At 42.2% G+C, this 25,939-nt stretch overlaps 2 protein-coding genes across 3 annotated transcripts in view; both read left to right on the top strand.

The window, feature by feature from the left end:
• LOC136648280 (neural-cadherin-like) overlaps positions 1-10,923 on the top strand; it is a 66,087-nt gene extending 55,164 nt beyond the window's left edge. Inside the window, exons 28-33 of the mRNA XM_066624396.1 lie at positions 749-912; positions 1,327-1,591; positions 2,362-2,542; positions 4,528-4,781; positions 7,046-7,200; positions 10,522-10,923. Of these exons, the coding sequence (XP_066480493.1) occupies positions 749-912; positions 1,327-1,591; positions 2,362-2,542; positions 4,528-4,781; positions 7,046-7,200; positions 10,522-10,923 (1,421 nt within the window). The remainder of the gene's footprint in view (positions 1-748; positions 913-1,326; positions 1,592-2,361; positions 2,543-4,527; positions 4,782-7,045; positions 7,201-10,521) is intronic.
• Positions 10,924-13,908: 2,985 nt separating this feature from the next.
• INTS8 (integrator complex subunit 8) overlaps positions 13,909-25,939 on the top strand; it is a 29,617-nt gene continuing 17,586 nt past the window's right edge. For both annotated transcript variants that reach the window (XM_066624142.1, XM_066624143.1), the window contains exons 1-10: positions 13,909-13,989; positions 16,302-16,470; positions 17,224-17,398; positions 17,888-18,028; positions 19,398-19,469; positions 19,957-20,008; positions 21,361-21,543; positions 22,143-22,250; positions 23,234-23,383; positions 24,608-24,708. In XM_066624142.1, the coding sequence (XP_066480239.1) occupies positions 16,341-16,470; positions 17,224-17,398; positions 17,888-18,028; positions 19,398-19,469; positions 19,957-20,008; positions 21,361-21,543; positions 22,143-22,250; positions 23,234-23,383; positions 24,608-24,708 (1,112 nt within the window). In that variant the 5' untranslated portion in view covers positions 13,909-13,989; positions 16,302-16,340. The remainder of the gene's footprint in view (positions 13,990-16,301; positions 16,471-17,223; positions 17,399-17,887; positions 18,029-19,397; positions 19,470-19,956; positions 20,009-21,360; positions 21,544-22,142; positions 22,251-23,233; positions 23,384-24,607; positions 24,709-25,939) is intronic.

Genomic DNA, 25,939 nt, shown 5'->3' with positions numbered 1-25,939 from the left:
TTAGGACTGTGATGATACATGATACTGCCCTCCCAACCCAATCTCAACCCAGGTGCCCTCCCACCCTGCTCTGAATTTTATATTGGAAACTATACAAATTACATACATAGGTGTATATTTTGCTTAGCTTGGCATAATGTATTCTGATTCCATTACTCAAAGGGCCACAGAGATGTTAAATTCAAGAAACTTAGAAACATTTTGTAAAAACAAAATGAAAGCTGGTATTAGAATACTGGATGTGGTGTCCTGAAGCAAATTCTAGGCTTCCACAGAACATAGATAGTAGTGTTCCTCCCACTAGTTCAGCTGGGTAAACTTTGTAGAGGCAATTTAGGGTTGCATTTCATGCAATTCATTTCCTTTTGAAGAGAGAGCAACGGAATTTTACGAAGTTTAGATCAGTGGCCACTGTTCAAAGAGGCATTTTGGATACAGACACATCCTTCCCTTCTCCTTGGAAGCTATAGTTGCAGTGTGTTTAGTGGAGGCCTGCAACCCAGATATGGGCTAGTTATGTCAGCTGCACATGTGGTCATTGTACACCTCTGTCTTGGGCTAGCAAGGCCCATCTATTGTCTGGAATGCAGACTCCTGGCCACAAGTTTGAGTTCACAGCAAACACTGGAACTCTGGGCAACCTCATTGTAAGATTTCGTTGTGGAAGAAAATAAACATATAAACTTCCTGTTAAAAGAGCAGCTCAATTGTTATACATTATATGTCTTGTGTATTCTTTCACATTTAGCTCTTCCAGAATGGACCTTTGGAAAGGACAGTTGGATTCACTATAAGCTAAAAACTGTTTTTAATGCTTACACTCGTGTCCAACTTGTAGTGCGCACAAGAATGTCTTCCAGCACCCTTCTCAGTATGGCATCTGCAGATGGAAGTGGCTATATTATAATGGAGGTAAACAACTCCTGAGCTGTTGTCCTTTGTGGTGATGCATCAGATTCACATATATTGTTTTGTAATTTAAATGCATTTTTAATTATATAAAGAATTATATCCTGCTTTTCTGCAAACATTCTAGGCACCTAACAGCAGTTCTATAGAACTAAGTACAATAAATCAATTAAAATGATAATTAACTAGTAATAAAACTTTATCACTGAGAACAAAGAAATTGCAGAGCAGAGACGGCAAAACTGATCCACAAAAGAAAGCAAAAGTCAATGGCAACTTCTAATTTCTGGAACATGTTCATCTCTTAATGCTATTCAGCGCAGAATACTTTCATCAGTACAAAAATAATCATCAAGTAAAGGTTCTGTCTTATTATAAAATAGTATATAAAATCCATACTTCTCTGCCTGTATACAGATAATCAGAGGACATTTTGGTGTGCGTTTCAGCCTGGGAGACAAAGATCACACACTTCAGTTAAGCACTGTGCGCGTAGACAATGGCCAGTGGGTCGTACTGTCCCTAGACTGGTATCACAATGAATTTTCTTTGCGTATTAATGATGGTGGAGGGGATCATGAGGTGTCAGCCATTTTGGAAGCAGATGGATGGTTTCAAATGGATTTGGCAAGCATTGTGCTGGGAAACCACCTTGCAAACAATCCAGAAAGTGATTTCCAAGGTATGTGATTAAACAACTCCTAAAAATAAAAATGGAAGACCAGGAAAAAATTGACATCCTATGTAGAGTCATTAATAATGTGTAGCTTCAACAATGTCCAGCTGGCAGTTGGCACCGCTGTGGCTCCCTCCAGAGAATTAACGTCCTTATAAGCATAATGGGATAGAAAAAGGCAAGCTGCTTTCTTCTAAGGCAGATCTTTGTCCATCTAGCCCAGTACAGTTTATTCCTAGGACTGGCAAGTTTCTCTTGCCAGTATCAGATAGTAGTCTTTTCCAGCAATGCCATCTGATATCCTTTTTATCAGCAGATGCTTTCCATTGAACCTGGGACCTTAATACAGGAGAAGTGTATACTTTACCTCAAAACTGTTATGGCTCCTTCCATACCATGTGACTTGAATAGAGTTGTAACGGTTTACAATTATTATTACAGGTATTAGGTATCTAGTTCTGTACCAGATCTGTAGTGGTGAAAAAGGATGGCATATGTGGTCCTCTCATTGAAATTTTTTCTTCACCCACTTTTATGTCTTGGATCAGCTTTGCACAGTTCCATATTGGCAAGGGTGTCATTTTCTATATAATTGCACTAACACTGTTTCACTAGAGTCCCATCAATGGTCGCCTTGCACTTGTGCAATGTAATTATGTTGTTACACCACAGTGGTGGCTGTTAACTGCCTCCTGAGCTGACAAATCCACTAAGCTGTCATTAAAAAGAGATAAATAATTAGTAATGAAGCTAATATATGTGCCTTCCTTCTTTAGGTTGCATGCAGGATGTCCGGCTAAATGGCCAGCCTCTTCTTGTGGATGGTAAAAGTACTGAATCCAGTTTAATTGTGGAACAACAAGGCATCAACATAGGTTGCCATTCAAGTTCTTGCAGCAATCAGCCCTGTTATAGTCCTTTTCAGTGTGTAGACCTGTGGAGAAAGTATGAATGCAGGTATGCCCTTGAGTTCTCATTTTTAAGAGGGAAAAAAGATATACAGATGGCCCCTGTATCTGCAGATCTGGTATCTGTGCATTCCCCCCCCCCCCACATACTCATTAATGGTTTTTAAAAGTTTACCAGGAAGTTTCTTGCTTTTAAAACAGGGGTGCTCACATTTTTTTGGCTCGAGAGCTACTTTGAAACCCAGCAAGGCCTGGAGATCTACCAGAGTTTTTTTACAATGTTCGCGCCATCATAACATATAACATTTATGTGTACAATGTATGTTGGTGTACCTTGCATAACCGCATGAGCCAATATTGCACAACACAACGTAATTAACTATAAACATTTTTTGTAATTACTTGAGTTTACTTTGATGACTTGCACTGAAGTGAATCAGCCAAGGATGCATAGTCCGGACAGTAGCTGCTGACAGCCAGCCTCAAGCACACTTCCAAATGTTCATCAGTCATGGTGGAACTTGGACTTAATGATCTTCATGTAGGAAAAGGCTGACTCACATAAATAAGTGGAGCCCTTCCTGCCTCAGGTGCTCTTATATCCCTGAGGGCCCTATTGCCTTCAAGTGGCTGCAGCTGGGCAGCACACTCTGCTGGATGCCCAGGCCTTACACTTAAAGGGGCCACTGCTGACACCACATCTACCTCCTCACCAGATCTTCCTCGATTCCAATACAAGTGGGGGCGGGAGCAGATCTCTATACAGACCAGTGCAAAAACAGGGGAAAGGTGTGGGGGAGGGAAGATCTCTATATAGACATCACAGCAAGACCAGTGCAAAACCCCTTGCACACAGAACCAACAGATGGAAGGGGGGGCAGATCTCCATACATACCAGTGCAAAAACAGGGGAAAGGTAAGTCATCCCCAGGAGAGTCAACAGGGCTCACTCCCAGGGATGCGTGGACAGGAGAGAAGACTGCCAGCGGCTCCTCTCCAAGACTACTCATGAGTCAGCCCCAGTAGAGTCAACGGGGCTCACTCCCAGGGATACATGGACAGGAGCTCACTCCCAGGGCAGGGCTCACTCCCAGGAATGCATAACTCCCAGGGCAGGGCTCACTCCCAGGAATGCCTCACTCCCAGGGCGGGGCTCACTCCCAGGAATGCGTGGAAGGGAGAGAAGCCTGAGATCTACTCATTTTGCCTGGCGATCGACTGGTAGATCGCGATCGACTTATTGAGCACCCGTTTTAAAAGGTGGCTATAAGCATTCAAGCTTATAGTGTGATGAGAGCAGGCTGCCAGGAGACTAAATGCCTGACAAAATAGACCTGATGCTAAACAGGAAGCAGTTAACTTCCGCCTCCTATTAGTGTTAGGTTTAGTTTCATCAGGCTTTCAGGCTGCCAGCATCCTGCTCTCATTGTGCAGTAAGCTTGAAAGCTTATAGCTACCTGTTTAAAGCAAGAAACACCAGTAAGCCTTTAAGAATATTAATGGGTTCGTAGGGACACTATTAGTACAGGCATCCCCCATATCCACGGTTTCCGTATCCACAGGGGCTCCCTGGAATAGATCCCCATGGATACAGGCAGGAACACCTGTATTCCTTTTACAAGAGGAAGTGAACACATGAAGCTGCTGTATGTCAAGCCAGCTCATTGGTCCATCTGTGATTCAGTTTCTGACACTGATTGGCAGCTGCTTTCTGGGATTTTTGCAAGGGATCTTTCCAAGCTCTACCTGGAGGTGCCAGGGCCACTTCAGGATTGTGGCCATGAGCACCAGTAGTTGCTGAGCATCCTTGATACAGAATAGGCTATATTCCTAACCTCTTAATAGACTATTACTTAAAGACCAGTTATCTTTTCCTGTTTTTCACTATTTTACACACTCCTATGGAGGATCTTTGGAAGAATACCTTCTTACTTACATTGAACAGGCATTTCAAATCTTTCTCAGTTTTGAACATTTCAAAATACTGAGTAACTAGCTATACAGATGGGTAAAATTGTGGGTTTCTTTGTTCAGGTGTCCAGCTGGAAAGGTGGAAGTGACAGACAATCTTACAGGCCTTAAGCAGTGTACATCATCACCCTGTGGACACAGAAACTGTCGGAACGGCGGGACTTGTGTTGCCCAGTCCCGAGACAAATATGTCTGCCAGTGCCCAGAAGGTTATAAAGGAAAATGGTGTGAAATTAGCCCTGTGAAAGCAGGAAGACCAGTAGGACTCAGTTCTGGTTCCATCCTAGCTATCAGCATGTGCCTACTCGTCTTTTTAGGTAGGAAATGTTTGCCTCTCTTATGTTACTTTAATACTGCATGTTATGCTGCATAAATATGAATGTTTGGTAGATAATATCTCTAGGTCACTGCACTTTTTCCAGTTTATTTTTAACAACTGTGTTAGTGCAGATACAGTGAGGAAGTCAGTCTACCCCCCACCCCCCGGTCTCTCTCTCACAACATTTTCCTCCTTTCTCCCTTTTTCAAGTGAGGTAAAGAGACACTTCTTCAGTAGTGCCTGGCCCAAGTTGGTTCACAAACAGGACAAGATAGAAACTTGTCCACAACTTCTAAGCCTATATGGTTACCACACTGTTGCTCTGTCCCGGTCATGTTTTAATTTTGGCCAGTATCAAAGGAGGTAGAAAGAAGCCCTTCATAGCTACCTAGCAACCACAGGACATACTTGCACAATTAATTGTACTTATTTATTCACATTTTAATATCGCCCTTCTACCAAGGAGCTGGGGTGGTGTACATGGTTCCTTCCCTCCTGTCCTCACAACAACCCTGTGAGATAGGTGAGACTGAGGGATAGTGACTGGCCCAAGGTCACCCAGGAAGCTTCATGGCTAAGTTTGGATTTGAACCTGGATCTTCTAGGTCTAGGTCTGTTTCCTGAAATTATTATTAACAGTATTTATATACCGCTTTACAATGAAAGTTCACAAAGCAGTGCCCACTTTTACGCCAAACAGAACTCAGAGTGGTTTACAAGGCAGTACTGTTGGCTTAATATGATTGACATTAACTTCTTATGTATCCACAAATTATGTGCACCCTCCTTCTTTAAAAACATACCTCTTTTGAAGAGCCAAATAGCTGTATAGCCACATCTTGCCCACAAGTGCACCACTATCCCAACCATCCACTTTTAGCAAGGAAAGGCAGTGACATATGGCCACCATGACAGTGGGACTGAGTGGGTCTCTGGCTTCACCTTTTAAAGGATTTTTGAACATAGGAATAGCATGCTTCTGAGTCTTTATGGCAGTGATTTTCAACCTTTTTCATCTCATGGCACACTGGCAAGGCACTAAAATGGTCAAGGCACACCACCAGTTTTTTGACAATGGACAATGTACACTGTACTGCCAGTAGGAGTCTCACATCCCCCAATGGCCCTACTAATAAATGACCCAAATTCCCATGGCACAACTGGGAACCATTCGTGATACACCAATGTGCTATGGCGCAGTGGTTGAAAATGGCTGCTTTAGGGGCTCATTGCTGTATCTCTTTTGTTCTGAAAGGTCTTGGTATGTACAACTGTTTCTTTAGGATTGGGCCAATTCAGCCCCCTTGAGTTAACTGGATCAAAATGTTGAGATCTTCAGCCTTTCAAAGGGGCTGGATTGCTGCACATTTTTAATACTCAAGGTAGCAATTGGCTTGGGTTGAATGCATTTGTACCTTGGACCAGAGGAGTATAAGTTTGGCTTGGGCTATTCGAATTTCCAGCACTGACTCTTGATCAAAGGGAGATGTGTTAAGGACTGCCTAGCCCAACTAGGTAACAGTTGGTTGACAGCTACCGGTGTCTCTTCCTTTTCCTTGCTTTTTAGCTCTCTATCAGAACTGAAATTAAGAAGCCTGTAAAAATTATTTCCCTGACCCAAAGTATTAGTAATCTAAATTAGTAATAGACCATAATCTTAGGGGCCCTATTGTCTGTTTCAGATAGAGCTCAGCAAATGTAAAGGTCTCACTCTCACTTCCAAAGTCAGGAAATTCCACTTGTTCTAGGATGCTCTGCCTAGATTAACATTGCACCTAGGACTTTGAGAACTGTTATACAAAAAGTACACCTTGAGTTTAAATCATTTACCCTCTTGAAGTAAAGCTATAAGTCACCCCAAAACAGTGTACATGTCTCAGAAGAGTAATGACATAATTATATTACCACTTTAACCTTCATTAAAACAGTGGTTTACTTACTGTGGGTATTTTATTTACTCAGGATTGATGAAAGGCCAGAGACTGGCCAAAATGCCTTCTATTTAAAATGTCCTAATGGATTCCTGTAGGTAAGTAAAATACTCTTTTAATGAAGCTTGATTATAAGATATAGATGGTTCATTACCTTCCTGAAAATGTACCTTTTTTAGTGGACCCTTAAATTAACCATTTCATTTTTACCATAGAAATATTAAAATGCTGATTTATTTTTCTCATGTTGCTTTTTTATATTTTGGAAATAATACAACTATGCATTGCATGTAGAAGCCACTGTTGAAATATTTGTCTCTCTTCCCCCCAGGTTTATTAGTCTCCTATACTGTATGGAGTCAATGGGGGAAAACAAGGTATCGAAAAGGAGGAATTTACCACATTCCTGAGGAACATGAAAGTTGGGAAGATGTTAGAGAAAATATCTTCAATTATAATGAGGAGGGAGGAAGGGAACATGACCTGGTATGGTTTTGCATGATCTAGTATGACATTGCTATAATATTTCAACACAAAATAGTTTAGATTCACACATGCATCAGAGAGCTGAAATTTTGAAAACCAGAAAAGTTGTCAACTTTTGTCAGGGGAAAAATGAAACAATCAAGTTTTCTGGTGATATAACACATCAGACTCACAGTCCAAAGATATATGCAGTTTATCAAAGCATGTACTACAGTCTATCAAGGACTTGATAATCCTTTGTTGTGCATTTCTAAGTGAGAATTTGCAAAACATTCATGTGTTGCAAGACATGGCTGATAGTGCACTAAGTATGGGCTGTGTGAGTTTAACACCAAGTAACCAAAGTCAGAGATGGGGAGGATGGTGTAGGAACTAGGAAGAGAGAATCATTCAGCTTCTTTCAAAATGGTAGCAGGAGTGGAATGTTCTGTCCAAATGAAGACCCCTCTTGATTTTTATCCCCGATACCTTCTTCCAGTTGCTCAATACAATTAATTTTAAGCCCCAGATCCTGGATCACAGCCACTGTTCTGCCAGATTCCTAATCCAAGCCTCACTTAGGGAACTTATGCCCACTTTAAGCTAATTAGTTCCCCTTTTGTTTCCCCAACAGTGGCCCCAGTTCTCTACTGAAGTACTACTAGACTCCACCACCAGGGTAGCTTGCCTGCAGTTTAAACTGCAGGGACCAAGTACTTAAGGCAGCAGTCCTTCCAGGTATAGCAGCACACCTTAGCTCCCCACAGCCTGTTCGAGTAGTCAGTGAGCCAGATAATCAGTTAGCCAGAAGGTCAGTCCACAAGGCAGAACCATAACTCAACAGTCCAATAGGTTCATTAGCCACAAAGTCAGTCAGAGTATCCAAGCCAAAGTCCAGAGTCAATAAGCCAAGTCACTGTCCAAGGTCGGATTCCAGGTAAGTCAGTCAAATTAGTCAGAGTTGCCAAGCAGAAGTCAATAAGCCCCGTCTAGTCTCGTCTCCTCCAACCTGCACTCCTTCTACAACCCACAAACCCTTCCTGCCTCAGGTGCTCCTTATATCCCTAGGGACCTCATTCCCTCTAGTGGCTGCAGCTGTGCAGCACACCCTTTGCTGAAAGCCGAGGCCTTAACTCTTAAAGGAGCCACTGCAGACACCACATTCTAGCTCCTCGCCAGATCTTCTGTGATTCCAATACAGCCACTTATCCAAACTTTTTTTTTTGTATATATTGCAAGTTCCTACCTGACATCCCTCATGTTACATGTTTCACCTTTTTCATCACTGTCATTTCCCTTTGAATAGCCCAGGGCTGGAATAATAAGGGGCAGTTAGGAAAGTAACTCAGGGGTTCCCCAAGAGCAGTGAAGGACCTATCCACCCCACCAGTCCCACCATTCTCATGTTGCATGGACTGCCCAAGAAGGCCAGAAGTGGCATGAGAGGATTCTCAGTTTCCATGACCTGCTTCTTCCAGGTTAAGGGGGCCAAAGTGGTCTTGTCAGAAGGACCCCCAAAATCCAGAAGATGGGTCTGGAGTATTTGCAATTTTTATTGGTCATCACATATAAAGGAAGAGATAAAACTGAATACAGTTGTTTCAGCTAAGGCTAAACCAAGTAGAGTTCAGCTAAGAGTAGAAAAGGTATCTACCTCTCCTGTCTTGTGTATGATGTATCAATAGAATACTTAAGTGCTGGTTTTATGCATTTTAATTGTGTTATTTCTTCCATCCATGTTCTCTGGAATTTTTTCTTGGACTGGAGTTTTGCCGCTCAGGTCCTATATATATATCTCTCTCTTAACAAATTGATATGTATGTAGGGAAAGAAACAAAGTATGGAATGAAGAATAAAATGAAGTATGGAATGAGTGTTTTCCCACCATGAGTATATGGAACTCCCACCGTGTATGTTCAGCTGGCAGTCTGCGCCCTTGTGGCAAAAAAAATGCTCAGTGTTTAAATGTTGTATGAAGTAGCCTGAATAATGTGTAATTGGTAGTGGGGGGAGGAGGACAATATGTAAAGCATGCTATTGATTTCAGTGAGTTGTTTAGAATTTGTGAAGTTCATTGAACTTGGATTCAAGTTGGACTAGGATCAAGTTGGACTTGTTTGAAAAATGTTATATAAATATTCCTAATAATAAACTGGAAGACACAGGGTCCAGTTACATGTGTACTTAAATTGTGCAGTTTGCCCTGATCAGGGCTTTGGGTTTAATTTAAATTTTAATACCTTACCTTTCCAATCCTGAAAAAGAAAGTTCAAGGCAGGTTACAAATTTAGAAGCACAATATAAACAATAAATTAAACAAAATTAAACAATAAAAACAACCATACTGTAATCAAATAAAATAACGTCATAAGAAAGGGATAAATTAACCAAACAGTAATCGAAAGAAAGTGTTCACCCAACTCTGAAATGCCAGAATTGAAGGAGTTGTTTTTAACTCCAGTGGGAGGGCATTCCAGAGATTGAGCATCACTACTGAGAAGGCTCTGTCATGGGTAACTGCCAACAGCACCTCCACTGGAGGTGAAACCCATAGCAGGGCTTCCCAATATGTTCTCAGAGGTTGGGCAGATTCATGTAGTGAGATGGTTCTTCCAAGTATATTTAGGTCAAGAGCTGTAATGTGCTTTATAAGTCATCTCCAACACTCTGAATGGCGCTTGGAAATTAACAGGATGCCACTGCAGATGATACAGCAGGGGTGTGACAGGCAGGACCTTTCATACCAGTCAATGTCATATGCTCTTCCTCATTCTAGAAGGTTCTCAAAGCCATCAGGCTCCATCCTAACTATAAATAGGATAATGAAGAGCAGTTGGGTGGGGGCCATGAAATAGAGAAAACCATAGCTGATTGTGTCCCCCCTCAACATGCATCATTTTTTAAAAGCAAAAATAAATTGAAAACTGATTGGAAGTTTCCTCACTTAAAAATGGCAGGGAGGGATGCAATTAGGATCAAAAACAAGTGGAGGCAAGCTACTAAAGGTCCCCTACCCCATTCACAGTTGGTTTCTACTCCCACCTGCTGCACTATTTGCTATATATAGTTAAACCTAAGCCATAATCAGGTCAAGTTGCACAATATAAGTGTAGATGTTAACTGGACACTCAGATTTAAGGTTTCCCTCTACCATGGACCCAGATGAGGCCTTGGACAAGTCACACTCAGTCCCCTTCTGTAAAATAGGGCTAATAGTGACCAGCCTCTTAGGCATTGTGAAGGTAAACCCAATTGACGAGCATTTTGCAACTGAAAAGCGCTATACAAGCTATTATGAGCTTTTCCCCCTTTAATTTCTTTTTCTTTACATCTTTTCCCCAGACTGCTTATAATGTAGATGCATTAAAGAAACCGCAACAAAGTATTCCCCAACTCTGCTCAGCAGCTGCTGCTCCACACCTCAAATCACATTCTGGACCACAAAGAAACCCACTCCAGATTCATGCATGCCAAAGAGAGTCTGTTTTTTTGGTTGCCAGTGTCCCAGACTTCAAGCACTATGTCTCTCAAATAATTCAAGAAGCAGACAATGCTTTGCAAAATCTTCCAGCAGACACTATGCATTTCTATTGCCTTGAGGACCAAAGCTCTTTGGCTGGAAGTCTGAGCTCTTTAGAGAACTCCAGCATAGAGGAAGATCTAAATTATGATAACTTCAAAGAATGGGGACCAAAGTTTGTAAAGCTGAAGGAGCTTTATGAACTTCCAAGTGATCAGTTATAAAACATGGAGATAGGAGCCCCTGCTGTGAAATGGATCCTACTCTTAGGAAAACAAACTTTTGAAATTTTTGATGTCTTAACTGAATCAATACCAATTTATTAATACTGTTTATTTGGGAACGGTGGTATGACGTTCTTTCATTCCCTTAAATGATCAAAATAATGTTTTCTATGTGCTCTATAAATAGAATAATTTAGTTTGTGTGAATTTTCCTGTATACTTTGAAATAATTTAGTAGCATTGAAAAAGCTTTAGGCTGCAATCCTATGCACACTTTCTTGGGAGTAAGTCCTACTGAATACAGTGGGATTTACTTCTGCATAGACATGTATAGGCTTGTGCTATTAATTACCTCAGACTATAGTCCTATACACACTTTTGTGGAACTAAGTCCCATTGAATGCAGTGGGGCTTACTTCTTAGTAGAGATTGTGCTGTCAGTGTGTGACTTTCTATTAATACTCTGTAAGAGCAACTATTTGCGTTTCTGCCATTTTGCATTATTCAGTCCTGTTACGCCAAATGTTTTCTGTAGATATTGTAAAATAAATTTGTATTCTTGTTTAGTTGCTTCTCTCCTTTTGTATTTGAGCTTCAGGAAAAATGCTTCATACTTTATGGGATGAAGGGATGCAGGCGCAGCAGTGAGCCAGGTGGATGCCAGCAACGCCCTGGCCCCCCAGGCTATAAGTGCGCCTTTTGCCTACTCTGCCCTAAGCTTCCAACCGGTGACACACACCCAGACACCGAGCAGCCCCTACACCAGGGGGAGAGTTTCACGCATACAAGTCCTTGCAGGCATAGAATTTGCCTGTGGAACGGGCTGCCACTTGACGGCTCCAGTGTCTGGAGACTGGAAGTGGACCGGATAAAGTCCTCGACCAGTGGTGACACTGCCCCGTCTCCTCTGTTGGGGGGCAGCCTGACCCCCTCTGCGCTCGCCGCCCCCTTCCTTCCCCCCCAAGGCTCCGTTTCCCCGCCTTCCTCCCACTCCACGTGGCCTGAGGCCCCCCCCAGTCTCAGTTTAGTGAGCTGGGGCGCCCCAGGGCTGCGATCCCAGGCAGGTCTACTCAGAAGCTAGTCCCACTGGCTTCCAAGGGGCTGGCTCCCAGGAAAGAGTGGCTGGGACTGCAGCAAAGGCCAGATGCCGTAGCGCCTTCCACTCCCCAGGCGGGCAAGTGGGAGAGCTTCTGTTTAACCAGTGATGCAGAGAAGAGGTACTGTACACCTTTAATGCCACTGACTGTGCATTGAAAGAGCTGAATCTTTCTTAATTTCTTCACTAATTAACAACCCAATCCTATCCACACTTTCCTGGGTGTAAGCCCCATTGACTCTAGTGGGACTTACTTCTGAGTAGGCATCCATAGGATCGGGCTGTAAGAAACTACATTTGATTTAAATTAATTTATTTTAAGCCACTTAACTCTCCGTTCTGCTGAGACCTGCCTTGTCCAGCTTTTTCATAGTAGCCCACTGGTATTGATTTTAAAACTATTTATTTTAAAGAATAGACGTATATGGTATTGATGTTAAAGTACTTATTTTAAAAGGGTTTTATTTTTGGTGTGCCACCATGCCTTCATGCTTCCGTGAGCATTGATAATATATTAAATGTCTCTTAATAAGCATGCCTAATGCTTTAAGAATACGTCTGAAGTAGTATTTTGAAGTGTGTTTTATGTTTATTATACTCTTATGCCACTATGGACTGTGGGGGCTGCTTCCCCCACAGGGAAGTTTTTTCATTAGCCCTAAGAAAGGGATCTGGGCAGTGGGGAAGGACTCATCTCAACCTCATCTACTCTTGGCTTTTAGTTCTGTGGAGAAACCTTTTTGACTTTGAGTGTTCAGCCCAGGAAGATCCAGGTGTTCCTGGCTTCTGAAGACGGTTGTGGCCGGGAGTTCCTTTGATGCTGACACAGACAGCTTGATCTTCACTTTGCCTCCAGCCTTGGTCTTTGGAGTGACCATTTACCCCTTTTTCAGGGTGGTGCCAGGAGTTATTCTGAAATGCTGAACCTTGAGGACGATCACCAGGACTTTGTTTATGCTGCTCTGAAAAAAACAGTTCTCTCCCTCTCCCTGAGATAGACAGTATTGGAAACGTCCCCCCCCCTTGGATATTTTTAATCATGATTTGGGAGTGGGACTGTGGGGGCGGTGGGGGGGTAGGCAGATAGGGTTCCCAGCAGGGGGCGAGATCGGCGTGGGTCCCCACTTTCATTCATTCATTCGTGGTAATTTACTCAAGTCTGGTCTCGATTGAATCCTGGATGAACAGATTTACTTTAACCAAAGCTGCCTCCTCATTCAGCAATCTCACATTGGAACCACCTCTCTTGAAATCTATCCTGGGAAATGCAGCATCCCTCTGAGGGAGCAATCCTGTGCATATCTACTCAGAAGTCAGTCCCACTGTGTTCAAGGAGATTACTCCCAGGAAACTGCATAGGATTGCAACCAGACAGCCCAATCCTATGCAGGTCTACTCAGAAGTCAGTCCCATTGTGTTCAATGAGATTTACTCCCAGGAAAGTGTGGCTGGGTTTGCAATCTGAGGCTGCAATCCTATCCACACTGACTTGGAAGCAAGCCCCACTGACCATAATGGGACTTACTTCTGAGTAGACCTGCTAGGCTGGGGCTGCCCCCGGGTGCTTGGGGCAAGTGTTCCCCTTCGTGAACCTCTCTGTGCAGAAGCCACGGAGGGTCCTCAACCAGAGCTCTGCTTGTCAGGCAGCTGTGGAAGGGGGAGGCAGATCCTGGCTGCCCGCTTCCCCTCGCGCCTCAAGGGTGGCCTTGTGCTAGCTGAGGCGTCTCGGTTTCAAGGCAACCCAGGCAGGAGCGGAGGGGCCAATGCGGCGACCAATCAACGTCGCGCTCAGCCTCTCGGAGCCTCCTGATTGGTCGGGATCGTGCAGCGGAGGCGGGGCGAGAGCCAGCTCCGCCGTCCCCAAGGCAAGGTGGGCAGGGAAGAGCGGGAGCGGCGGCCATCTTGGCTCGAGGGGGCGGGGCCAGAGGGAGCCTGTGAAAGGCTGCCCACCTGTGCGAAGGGAAGGACAGGTGAGGCTGCGAGGGGACTGGGCAGAGCTTGGTGCCATGGGGGGAGCGGGCTGGGCTGTAGAGTGGAAGCTTGACGGGGGGGAGGCTGCTGAGGGGGCCTGGCAGCGGTGGCGTAGCTGCAGGGGGGCTGCAAAAGGGCTCCGTTTTGCTCCCCACGCCGGGAATGGCTCCGAAGGGAGGGGCCGCTTGCCCGCCCCGCTGAGCCCCCCCACCAGAGTGCTCCGCTGCCCTGAAGCTACGCCCTTCCCTGACCCCTACCCAACCAGTTATTACACCCAAGTGCAGTACAGACCCAGCCCTTATACTGTGGTACAGGCTTTATATGATGCATGAAATGGGGGGGGGGTCTGTATACCTTGCACAGTGGGTCAAGAGGCATTAAAGTGATGCTCCTCTTAAATTTAGTAGAGGGAGAGCAATTGTTCCCCCCCCCACCCATGCACAGTGGTTGATCTGCCCCTCCAGTGCAGCACCCCTCACACTGGCTGCTCACTGCTGCTTCTTTTTTATCTCTTTAGATCAGCCATTTTCAACCACTGTGCCATGGCACACTGGTGTGCCATGAATGGTCTGCAGGTGTGCCACAAGAGTTTGAGGGAGGGTCATTTGTTAGTTGTGCCAATGGGGGTGTGAGCTCCCCGCCAACAGCACAGTGTGCCTTGTCAGTTGTCAAAAAACTGATGGTATGCTTTAACAATTTTAATACCTTGTCAGTGTGCCCTGAGACAAAAAAGGTTGAAAATCACTGCTTTAGATTGTGAACCCTTTGGAGGGGGGCAGGGGACACTTATTTTGTTAAATAAACTGTCACGAACTTTTTCTGTTGAAAAAATGATATGTAAATATTCTTACTAAGAACTAATAATAAATCAAAAGGTGCATGCTGTGGCAGAGCTCACTGTTTACTTTTGTTATCCTCGATAACCACCTGTGTTTGCCTCTTATGACTTTTAAGGAAAAGGAGAAGGCCTTATTTGCCCAAGAACTCTAATACAGTGTTTCTCAATGTTTGTCCTCCACCATACCGCTTCATGTGGTCTACCAGTTTGACGTACCACCAGAAGTAACTGGTGATGATATAATTGTCAGTGATTCCTGTGTTGGGAGGCTAGATGTGATACAACATACACCAGTAGGAGGCTTAGGGAGTATGGGAGTGTGGAAAAGCATGCTGTGAAGCTCCTCCTGCTGAGCCAAGCCTCCTACTACTGTTTGTTGTGTCACGTTCCTGGTCTCACTGCTGGGCAGCAGGTGTCCAGGGGTCCCGCAAGTACCTCCAGATATCACCTCAAGTACCACTGGTGGTACCCATACCACTGATTGAAACCACTGCTCTGATACATTTTTAGACCTGTTTTAATGCTGCTGCTACTGAAGATACCATACCACTTTTCAACAAAAAGTTCACAAAGTGGTTTACAGAGAAAATCTTGTAACTAAATGGCTTCCTATCTCAAAAGGGCTTACAATCTAAAAAGTTGCAGAACACCAGCATACAGCCACTAGTAAAGACAATGCTGAGGTAAAAGGGATAGTTACTCTACCCCTTCTAAATATAAGAGGAGTATCAGTTGGAAAAGTGCCTCTTGTTAGCAGGGTATGTATTATATGTTCTGTTATTTTGTTAATATGAAAGCTGCAACCTGGAAGTCTAAAAGTGAAGGTCAAGATGTTATGTGTATGATAGCTATTTACATATTTTTAATTATATCTCTACATTTAGCCTGCTTCTTGTAGCACTTCATGCATCTATCAAAGTGGACTCTATCCCATGGAAGCGTAAACTGTAACCAAGGCTTGAAGGTGCCCCAGGTTTTGATGTAACTTTTGTCAGAACCAGCATTTCCAAATATGACACCTCCCTCACTCATGTTTGCTGTATTTGTGATGTGGATCTTAGTGAGGATTAGATGCTACTCAGCGCGTGGTCGGTCTGTGGAACTCCTTGCCACAGGATGTGGTGCTGGCGTCTAGCCTAGACGCCTTTAAAAGGGGATTGGACGAGTTTCTGGAGGAAAAATCCATTATGGGGTACAAGCCATGATGTGTATGCGCAACCTCCTGATTTTAGGAATGGGTTAAGTCAGAATGCCAGATGTAGGGGAGAGCACCAGGATGAGGTCTCTTGTTATCTGGTGTGCTCCCTGGGGCATTTGGTGGGCCGCTGTGAGATACAGGAAGCTGGACTAGATGGGCCTATGGCCTGATCCAGTGGGGCTGTTCTTATGTTCTTATGTTCTTATGTTATGTTTAATGTTGTATGTTCTGTGGATCAGTCATATTCCGGAATAAAGCATATTGCTTTTCAACAGGGACATCTGGTGAAGCAAAAAGATACTTTGGAGAAGACAATGAGTGTAGAAGCCGCTGACAGGGAGGCTGCCACCTCCAGCCGGCCATGCACACCCCCTCAGACTTCCTGGTTTGAGTTTCTGCTAGAGGAATCTCTGCTTGAGAAACATCTGAAAAAGGTGTCTCCTGGTTAGTAATGTAATTATTTGAACTATGTTCTTTGTCACTACAACAGCCTGTAGAGCAACAGTCTCCAGACTGGAGTCTGACTCCAGAGGACCCACGTTGAGCTAGATCCAGGGGTCTATAGTTTGTGGATAAACAGGGGATATATAATCCGTATAAATCATGCAACCTGTAGTTACATGATACTTTCAGTTAGCTTGATGAGATTAAGCTATTTCTGCACAATGTTGCATTTACACAATGGACAAATATGTACACCTATGGGCCAGGCAAAAATGGGTTAAGTTGCTACTGTCGGCTAGCCCTCAGTTGTACAGTATGTGGTTGCAATTCTGGGCATGCATCTGATGAAACCTTATTGAAGCCAGTGGTATTTCAGCAGCCTATTTACATCATAGATTTGTGTGTGTGTATACACCAAATATGTGTGCTGTGTGCATTTTTAGGTGAAGTGTGTGTATGATACATGCATATTTGAAAATGTATATGTAGGTACACTGGCTATAGCTCCCTGTCATGTACTCTCGGTGGCAAACCTGAGTTTGCTTTTGCTGCTACATAATGTGCAAAATGGCCCAAATGCACAGGCTTGCAACTTCAGTCAATGTTAAATATCAGTCACTTGCTAAGATTTATCTTAAGCAAAAATTGTAGCAGTGCATTATCAATACCTTGTTCCAATGTGGTGCATTTTCCTTATTCAAAATGAAAATTTTAAAATGCACGTTTGTTTTTTGTTGATTTTTTGCCTAATAGATCCATCACCTGTTCAGCTGATTGTTCAGTTTTTGGAGCAGGCTTCCAAACCTTTAGTGAATGAGCAGAATCAAGTTCAACCTCCACCTGATAACAAAAGAAACCGCATTTTAAAATTACTTGCACTGAAAGTTGCTGCACATTTGAAGTGGGATTTGGATGTACTGGAGAAAAGGTATATGTGGCACGTTTAATGTTAAGATATAATTAATATAGATGGTATTAATTTTTCACAGTCTGGGTTGTTTCTTGTGATTCCTCTACTGTTTTTAATGTTCTTTAATTCTTAAGTCTCTACTTCAAAAGAGTCTTACTGTGGAGGACTATGGTAGTGTTTTAGTGATTTTCTGATCACAAAGCAACTACCTTTTTGAAGCAAAGCACATCTGGATCTGACCTTTGTGTGGGAACTCTGTGTGCTTTGCCTTGAGGCCAATCATGGGATATAACTACAGTACAGTAATAAATAAATAATAATAAACTTTATTTGTACCCCGCCCTTCTCCCTAAAAGGGATCCCTAAAAGGGATCTTCTATTCTCATTGGAAGATCATATTTACTTACTTGAGGTACTTCTCTGGTAAGACTAGTTCTGGCTAGTTCCAAGCTTGCTAGATTCTTTATTGTCTATGTGACACTGTATCATCTATTCCTTTTATTTTAGCTTATCAGTTCCAGTATTGAACATGCTCCTGAATGAACTGCTGTGCATTAGTAAGGTTCCACCAGGAACTAAACATGTGGATGTGGACCTTGCAAGTTTGCCACCAACCACTGCAATGGCTATACTGCTTTACAATAGATGGTGAGATATTAATTGTGTTTGGTGTCATTGCTATTGCACAAACACAGAGAGAAAACTACTAGGGCTATAATACTTAAAATTAAATTGTTTTATTCAGAAACATTCTGGGATCTTGCATCCAAAATATTATGTATTCATTTTCTTGGGAGTACACCCCATTGAACACAATGGGACCAACTTCTGAGTAGACATGCATTGGTTTGCAGATACATGCAGTGAGCTCCAGGCCAGGGGAGGCAACACACTCACTCTCCCCCCTCTTTAAGCTCAGTCTCTGAAACGCATAGATATAAATAAAGCTCAGTCTCTGGAGCACACATACACACACTTTCTCCCTCTCTCTTCTCCCCATAATTTTTTTTTTAAACTCACCTCTTCTTCCCTAACTCAGAACTTGGGAGATCTGAGCACAGGGCTCTTGAAGTAACTTGAAAATGGCCACTCCAAAAATGGTGTTTTGGAGAGCCATCCCACTGCGCAGGCTCATCCCTCCTTTTTTCATGGTGTTTTGTTGTTTTTTTAAATAAAAGAGAAGCAAGTCTTCCTACTGCCTCCCCAGAGCTTAAAGAAGCAGATGTCCTGCTGTTTTTGATTGGCTGGCCAGTCAGCCAGCCAGCCAGCTTTTTTTTTTTTTTTTTTTTTTTTGGATGCTAGCTATAATATCACCTAACCTGATGGATGCAAGAAGACCTAATGCCTCCCGAGACTGATGGCACAACTTCTTTTTTATTACTGGGCAAATGGAAGAAGCTCTTCCTGGTGCCCCTCCTCTGCAGCATTTAAGTGCATAGGCATTCCTATCTATTTTGTCCCTTGCAAGTCACCTTAGCAACTGGGATGATTGGCAGCTCTCCTTATTCCCTCTGTGTGTGTGTGTTGCTTTAAATGGACTTTAAACTGAGCAGAGAGGAGCAGCTTCAGAAAGAGAAAAGGTATGTTTTTTATCATGTTGGGGTCCTCTTTTTCTTGCTGGGTTAAGTGAAGCTCTGTCTCCCTTGCCTACCCCAACTGAACATCACTGTTGGATAGTGCTGCTAGAATCCTAGATCTTTTCCTGTTTTTAAGAGGCAAAACTTGTGTTTCCTTAATAACCCAACATGCCTATGCACTAATGGAAGACAACTACATATTCTGACTTTCTGTTTGCCCTGCAGCCATTTAAGGCATGGGAATACAGCCAGAAATAAGTTGGCAAATTTTAGAAGCAAAGAGGCTGTTCAGGGATTTTAAATGACTGATGAGGGACACCTCTGTTACTTTTGTTTTATATTAAATCTGTTTTATAAGCACAGTAGATAATAGCTGAGTCTTACGATCTGGTTTAAATGTTAAACTTTTTTGTGTTAATCCTTTCACTTTCTTTTAACAGGGCTATAAGGACGATAGTCAAAAGTAGTTTTCCTGTCAGACTACTGAAACCTGGTCCACCTCAATTAAATGTGTAAGTTTTTGCACTTGTTCCAGACCCATATGGATAACTGCATGAATAACATAAAAGTAAACTTACTTTAGGAGCCAGATTTTCAGTAAGGCATGTTGATGTTTTAAATGACGAATCATTCATAGTAGATGTTGTTCTGCTATAGGTTATCTGATCAACTGCAAATTTGTATGTTTGGAAAATTCATTTCAGTTTATGTGTTACTAGGATTGTGCTTAAATCTTTATATTAGAGAAAATGAGTTCTGGTTCTGCTAGAGGAAATTCTATTCAAACAAGACTGCTAAAGACTGAGAAATTTAAAACTAATCAAATATTAGTTTCTGAAATAGGATTGGTTAAAATATTTGGTACATTGAAAGATTATATTAAGCATATTTTAACCTTAACGAAACAGTGTCTGGTTTTTTAGATTCTCAGAATATTTTACCACTATTTAACATTACTCTGATTGACAAGCTTAGAATTGCTGTTGTCTTTTTGTTTAGAATGAATCAGATACAGCAAGAAAAGGAAGTGACAGACAATATTTTGAAAGTGGTAGGTGCCTTTTTGTGCTAGATTTGAATGTGGGTGGATAGATGTATTTGAGCACGGAATGCAGAACCTTGAGCCTGTGTGTCAAATTTAGATTCTTCCCATTTAAGTCTGTTTGTATCCTGTGACTTTGTGATGCCATCCTGTTTTCCAAGCTATTCTTAAAACATGTTGCAGTTGGTTTAAGAAAACGTTGCTGAGTAGGGACCATTCTAGTGCAAGGATCTACATCACATAAATGCAGGCAGAAAGAGCTATGTTCTTTTCAGCAGTGCCTAGGTTATTTTCTCATGGAATTGCAGAGCTGTGGTTCCTGTGACACTGGCTCAGGGAACAGTTGAAAGAGTGTGTGCATTTCCATGTGGCACACTGGCCAATTTGAAATTGAAAGCATAGCCTCATGCTCAAATAGTTTTCTGTCACTTGATATACATTGCATATATCTTTCCATCACTTAACTTAGCCTTGCAATTAAAGATGAATAGGGTGGTAGCATATCTGTTGTTCCACATTGCTTAGTTCTTCCTTCTCCCACACTGCTGTCCTCTTCCAGGCTTCTGGCTGTGTGCTTAGTGGCTAAGATTACCAGTTTCATATCATGGATGGTTTTGAAACTTTTTTTTAGCCCTAGTACCCACTTTTTAAAAATGTCACTCTGTTGGAGTGTCCTAATTTTACAAGATTAAAAAAAGTTTCATTTTACGAGCTGCTCAAGCCTCTGTTTTTATCCTTTTTACTAAGTTGGGGGGGCTGCCTTCTGGAGTGTTGGAGCCCCCCGTTCAGCAGGTTGGGACCATTCTGGTGGCCTTGCCTGGTCTTCAAAAAGAGCCAAGGCATGTTTGCCTACTCTTGAGTAAATGAATGCATGTGGCTATTTCACTTTCCATAGCGCTCAGTACATTTTCCTTGGCAAATTGGAGAGAGGAGACTTACCTTCTTGGGTGTTTTGGGGGGCTGCGTTCCAGAATAGTGTGACCATATTTTGTTTTTGCTTGCAATCGCAGGCTAACCTGTTTTTATAATAATTCTCCACCCACATCTGCCAACAAATTTCCCATTTTTAATGAGTCAGATATCTGTGGGGTGCAGGCATAAAATTGGTTTTAATTTGTTTGCACACAAAAGTTCAGCAGTTAAGCAGGAAGTTCAGCAGTTTTTCCTTTTGCAACTCTGTTTGAGGGTAGGAATGACAGGCACTAGTTAGTATTGAAGTTCATTATGTGCTGTGTAGTGAAGGAAGGGGAAATGTTTCATAACAATTCTGTTACCTGGAGAAAAGTCATATATAAATTTGCAAATAAATCTTCTAAAACTGAGTGCTGAGTGAATAACTGGTTCTTTTTGGGCTGTTACAGCTAAAAGAGCAGGCTGAAGATTCCATCTTGGTGCTAGAAGGAGCACTCAAATTAAACAAAGATCTTTACGTTCACACAATAAGGACTTTAGATTTGCTAGCCATGGAACCTGGTATGGTGAATGGAGAAACGGAAAGTTCTACAGCTGGATTCAAGATCAGTGCTGAGGAAATGCAGTGTCAAGTATGCCATTGAAAATGTAGTCTCTTAAAAACTGTACTGGTTAAAAATTAGTGGTTTTGTTGTTGAATTCGTGGCACTACAAATGTAACTCTGTGATGTTCTGTACTTAAACTATTTTGTCTTGCTTCTTAGGGTTTGGTATTCTACTCTGGTGTTCTCACAATTTGCTTAGGTTATTGTTTCATTCCCGATTGTTGCTTAATCAAAATAAATATCCAAAACTGATATATTTCCGAACTGGTGGAAATACAGGGGAATTGTTCCTTTGAATGGGAATGTAGTCCTAGGATTTTCTTCCATTTAACAGTCCAATCTAACCAATCCAATCAAACAGTCCAATCTAACCAACTTTCCAGCACCAATGCCTCTGAAATGGGGCCCTGAGGTAAAGGAACAAACTTTCCCTTATGTTGAAGATGCCTCAATGACTATCCTCCCCCAGGATGCAGTGTGCATCCCACTGACATGGCTGCATCAACTCTGGAAGGTTGGTTAGGATTGGGCTGTAAGTCAAGTTAATATTGCTCATTCAGCATTTTCTCATTTCTTAAGATGTTGGCAGTCATAAAGTTATCTAATGGTAATATTATTTCTTTCAGGTCTGTTATGATTTAGGGGCCATTTACTTTCAGCAAGGTTGCACAAACTCTGCTCTATATGAAAATGCCAGAGATAAATTTTTCAGAACAAAGGAATTAATTGCAAAGGTTGGTGTTTCATGGTAACTCTTAGATTTGAATCAGTGCAGACACTTTGCATTCTAATGTATGCATCTTTAAACAGAGTCTAACAATTTAAAATGAATTCATTGTGCTGGTGGTGGGTTTTTTTGTGTGTGCCCAGCTGTATTTTTCAGTCTCAACTACAAAGTGAAGTATTTTACTCAGTCGTGTTGCTGAACAATTTTTGCATCTTGGAAGGACCGAAGTAACACAAATATTCTAGTATCAACATTTAGTCAGTGGTTTCACAAATATAAGAAAAGTAAATATGCTACCCAGGTAAATCTACGTGATCATTTTCAACCATACATCTTTGTATGCTTTGTCTTAAGTTCAAGGAAGGTGAGCTTGGGTCTATCTATGTAGAATGTAAAATTATAGTTTACATAGTGTCATTAGGAACTCATTTAGGGAATAAGTTGCACTTGAATCAAAGCTGTCAAATACAATCTTTGAAAATATGTCAGCCCAATCCTAACAAGCTGCTGTGTGCTTTATGGCTCTTGCAAAGGCCGTAAAGCAGTGGTGTATCCACTGGGTCCACTTGCCGGTGTCCTCCCAATGAGCCCTGGCACAGGTAAGTCAGTGCAGGTGTGGGCAGAATGAGGAAGGGAGGAGACTGGGGTGGGGAGGATCGAGGTCAGGAACAGGACTGTATAGGCCGCAGCTGATATCCTGACCCATGTCTACTCAGACTTGCACCAGCAAAGTAGCTGGCACAGGTCGAAGTAGACCCAGAGGGGCTGGTTGCTCCAGGGCAAGACATCAGATGTTCTCTAACCTTGAAGAGGGATTCACAGCTGAAGACTCCCCCAAAAGATGCAGCGCAACCCACTGCTGTGTCTGCATCCGCATGCAGAGAGTTATATAGTGTTGGACTGCCTGTCTTGAAAAGTGAACTATTTAAAGTCAATGCAGTGTGGGCTTTACATTGATACAGTATCAAATTTTACCTTCTCATCTTACAGATTGGCTCATCACTTCACTGCACCATAGATGAGAAGAGGTTAGCTGGTTACTGTCAAGCCTGTGGAGTTCTTGCACCTTCTGATAATACATCGCAACCATCAACTCCTTATAGTCAAATCCACAGCTGTTTAAGATCTGGAAAGTATCAGGTAAACTACTAGCAAAGTATGCATTAGTACCTCATTGGGACCAACTTAGGTGAACATATCTTCCCTCAAATATATTGCTACTTTAAATAGTCTTCCTATGCATTGGATGCTGATTTAGTTAATAGTAAGTAATCTCAATCTGCATATAATGTAGAACAGTGGTTCTCACACATTTAGCACCCGGACCCACTTTTTAGATTGAGAATCTGTCAGGACCCACCAGAAGTGATGTCATGACCAGAAGCAACATCATTAAGCAGGACAATTTTTAATTATCCTAGGCTGCAGTCCTACCCACACTTACCCAGGAATAAGTTTCATTTACTATCATTGTTAAAAGAATGTACATAGTAGCTTTTTAAAAGTACAGGTCTGTCACATTTCACAAAGTGCAGTCACAAACCATGGTTGCATCAAGTCTAATATATTAAAAATAAAATATTGAAATGAATATTGAAATGAACGGGACCCCCTGAATTAGCTCATGACCCACCTAGTGGGTCACAACCCACAGTTTGAGAAACACTGATGTAGAAGATGTTTTGAATCTAGAGTGTGCTTTCTGATTAAAAAATTTTAATGGTAAATGTGCTGCAATAATCAGGATTCATAGGGATATTTTAGACATTCTACCTTGGCTCTCAAATTTTGTGACCCTTCCGTCCTAAAACATTTTTTTCTGTTCAGATCTTTTGAAGTTTATCTTCATATAAAAATTTTTGTTTTTGAAAGATGGCAGTTGTTGGTTCTTTTGGCCAATTAACCAGTTATTCTCTCAGGGTGCAATCCTAACCCCTTATGTCAGTGCTTTCCAGCACCAACATAAGGGCAATGCAGCTCTGAGGTAAGGGAACAAACATTCCCTTACTTTGAGGATGCCTCCGTGAGTGCCACCCAACTGTAGGATGCAGCACATGCCCCATTAGCACCGCTATGCCAGTGCTGGGAAGCACTGACATAAGGGGTTAGGATTGCGCCCTCAGTGTGTGTTGTCTGTAAACTTGTGTCATCCTTCTTCCGAGTAATGATTTAATCTCATAACTGTGAAGATGTGCAGGCAGAAAGGTAATAACTTGTATGACTGTGGGAATTTTAACCTTTGTGCTCTATGTCCAAACCCAATGGTCCAAGTGCTGCATTACAGTATTAAAACTGAAGGAGTGCTCTTTTTGTCCGTATTTTCATAAAACTAATGCCAGTACTTTTCCTGTGATTGTATTCTAGGAGCTAGTGAAGATTTTCCTTGAAGATAACCGTACACCCAGTTTACCTGTTCAGTTCAGACAATCAGTGCTAAGGGAACTCTTTCAGAAAGCTCAGTTGGGGTAAGACAACACTTCTGTGAGAACCTTTCAGAAGCAGAAATTGCAAAATAGTTAAGGCCAATTGGGGGTATGGATTTCTGGGAAGTGTATATCTTCTGCTTTTTGATCCAAACTTCAGGTGGCAATTGACAGCGTAAAACTTGATAATGTTGTCTGGCAAGATTTAAATGCCAAAGTGCAAGGAGATGCACAATTGGGAAGTTCCTGTTTATTTTTCCTGATATTGTGGTGCAAAGTGTATTTAATTTTTAAACTGTTTGCTTTCAGTGATGATGAAACAGTATTTCAAGTAAGAATGTAATAGTCCATGAGCAGAATGGTTGCCAGGAGTCATACCAAGTGAAAAATATTAAATGTTTTCTCAGATCAGCTTTCGGATGTCTTCTAAGAATTTGCCAACTTTCCCAGCTGCATTGGAGTTCTATGCTCACTGTATTGTTATTTCAAAAAGCATGTTTAGGAAGCCAGTCTTGTCACTATTAAGGAACCTACAGAACAAGTGCAGTGGTAGAATACTCACTGTGATCTTGGTATGACTCAAGACAGATATACAGTTGGGATGGGGTTGGACTTCCTACAAGGCACAAGGGTGAATATGAATTCTGGGCAGGTGGTGGCAGCATAAGAACATAAGAACAGCCCCACTGGATCAGGCCATAGGCCCATCTAGTCCAGCTTCCTGTATCTCACAGCGGCCCACCAAATGCCCCAAGGAGCACACCAGATAACAAGAGACCTCATCCTGGTGCCCTCCCCTACATCTGGCATTCTGACTTAACCCATTCCTAAAATCAGGAGGTTGCGCATACAAATCAGGAGGTTGCGCATACAGGGCATGATTAATAGAAGAAAGGAAATGAAGAAATGTTAATAGTCAGGTTCTCTGTATGTACCCTACATTAGTGTTCGTTATCTTTTCATTTCATTGTGTACTTTGATTCTGTTTATTTGGGGAATATTTTGACTGAAAGTTTGTTTTGTCTAACATAAAGCAGGATATATACATTAAAAAAAATAAGCTCTAGCACCAGTTGCCCCAGTTTTTGTATTAGATGATTTTGTAAAAGCAGGAGATGTGGACATTTCAGAATGTTTATTTTAACAGTAGTTTAGAAAACATGCAAGAACTGATATATTGAAGAAATGAGAGATTCCCATTTACAGTCATTTAAAATGCCTGAATATATGAAGGTTTGGTGTCCGCAGGAGTGGTAACAATTCAGTATCTGAA

Source organism: Tiliqua scincoides, chromosome 4 (genome assembly GCF_035046505.1).
Source record: "Tiliqua scincoides isolate rTilSci1 chromosome 4, rTilSci1.hap2, whole genome shotgun sequence".
Classification (NCBI taxonomy): Eukaryota; Metazoa; Chordata; class Lepidosauria; order Squamata; family Scincidae; genus Tiliqua; species Tiliqua scincoides.
This window is presented reverse-complemented; position numbering and strand designations above follow the sequence as displayed.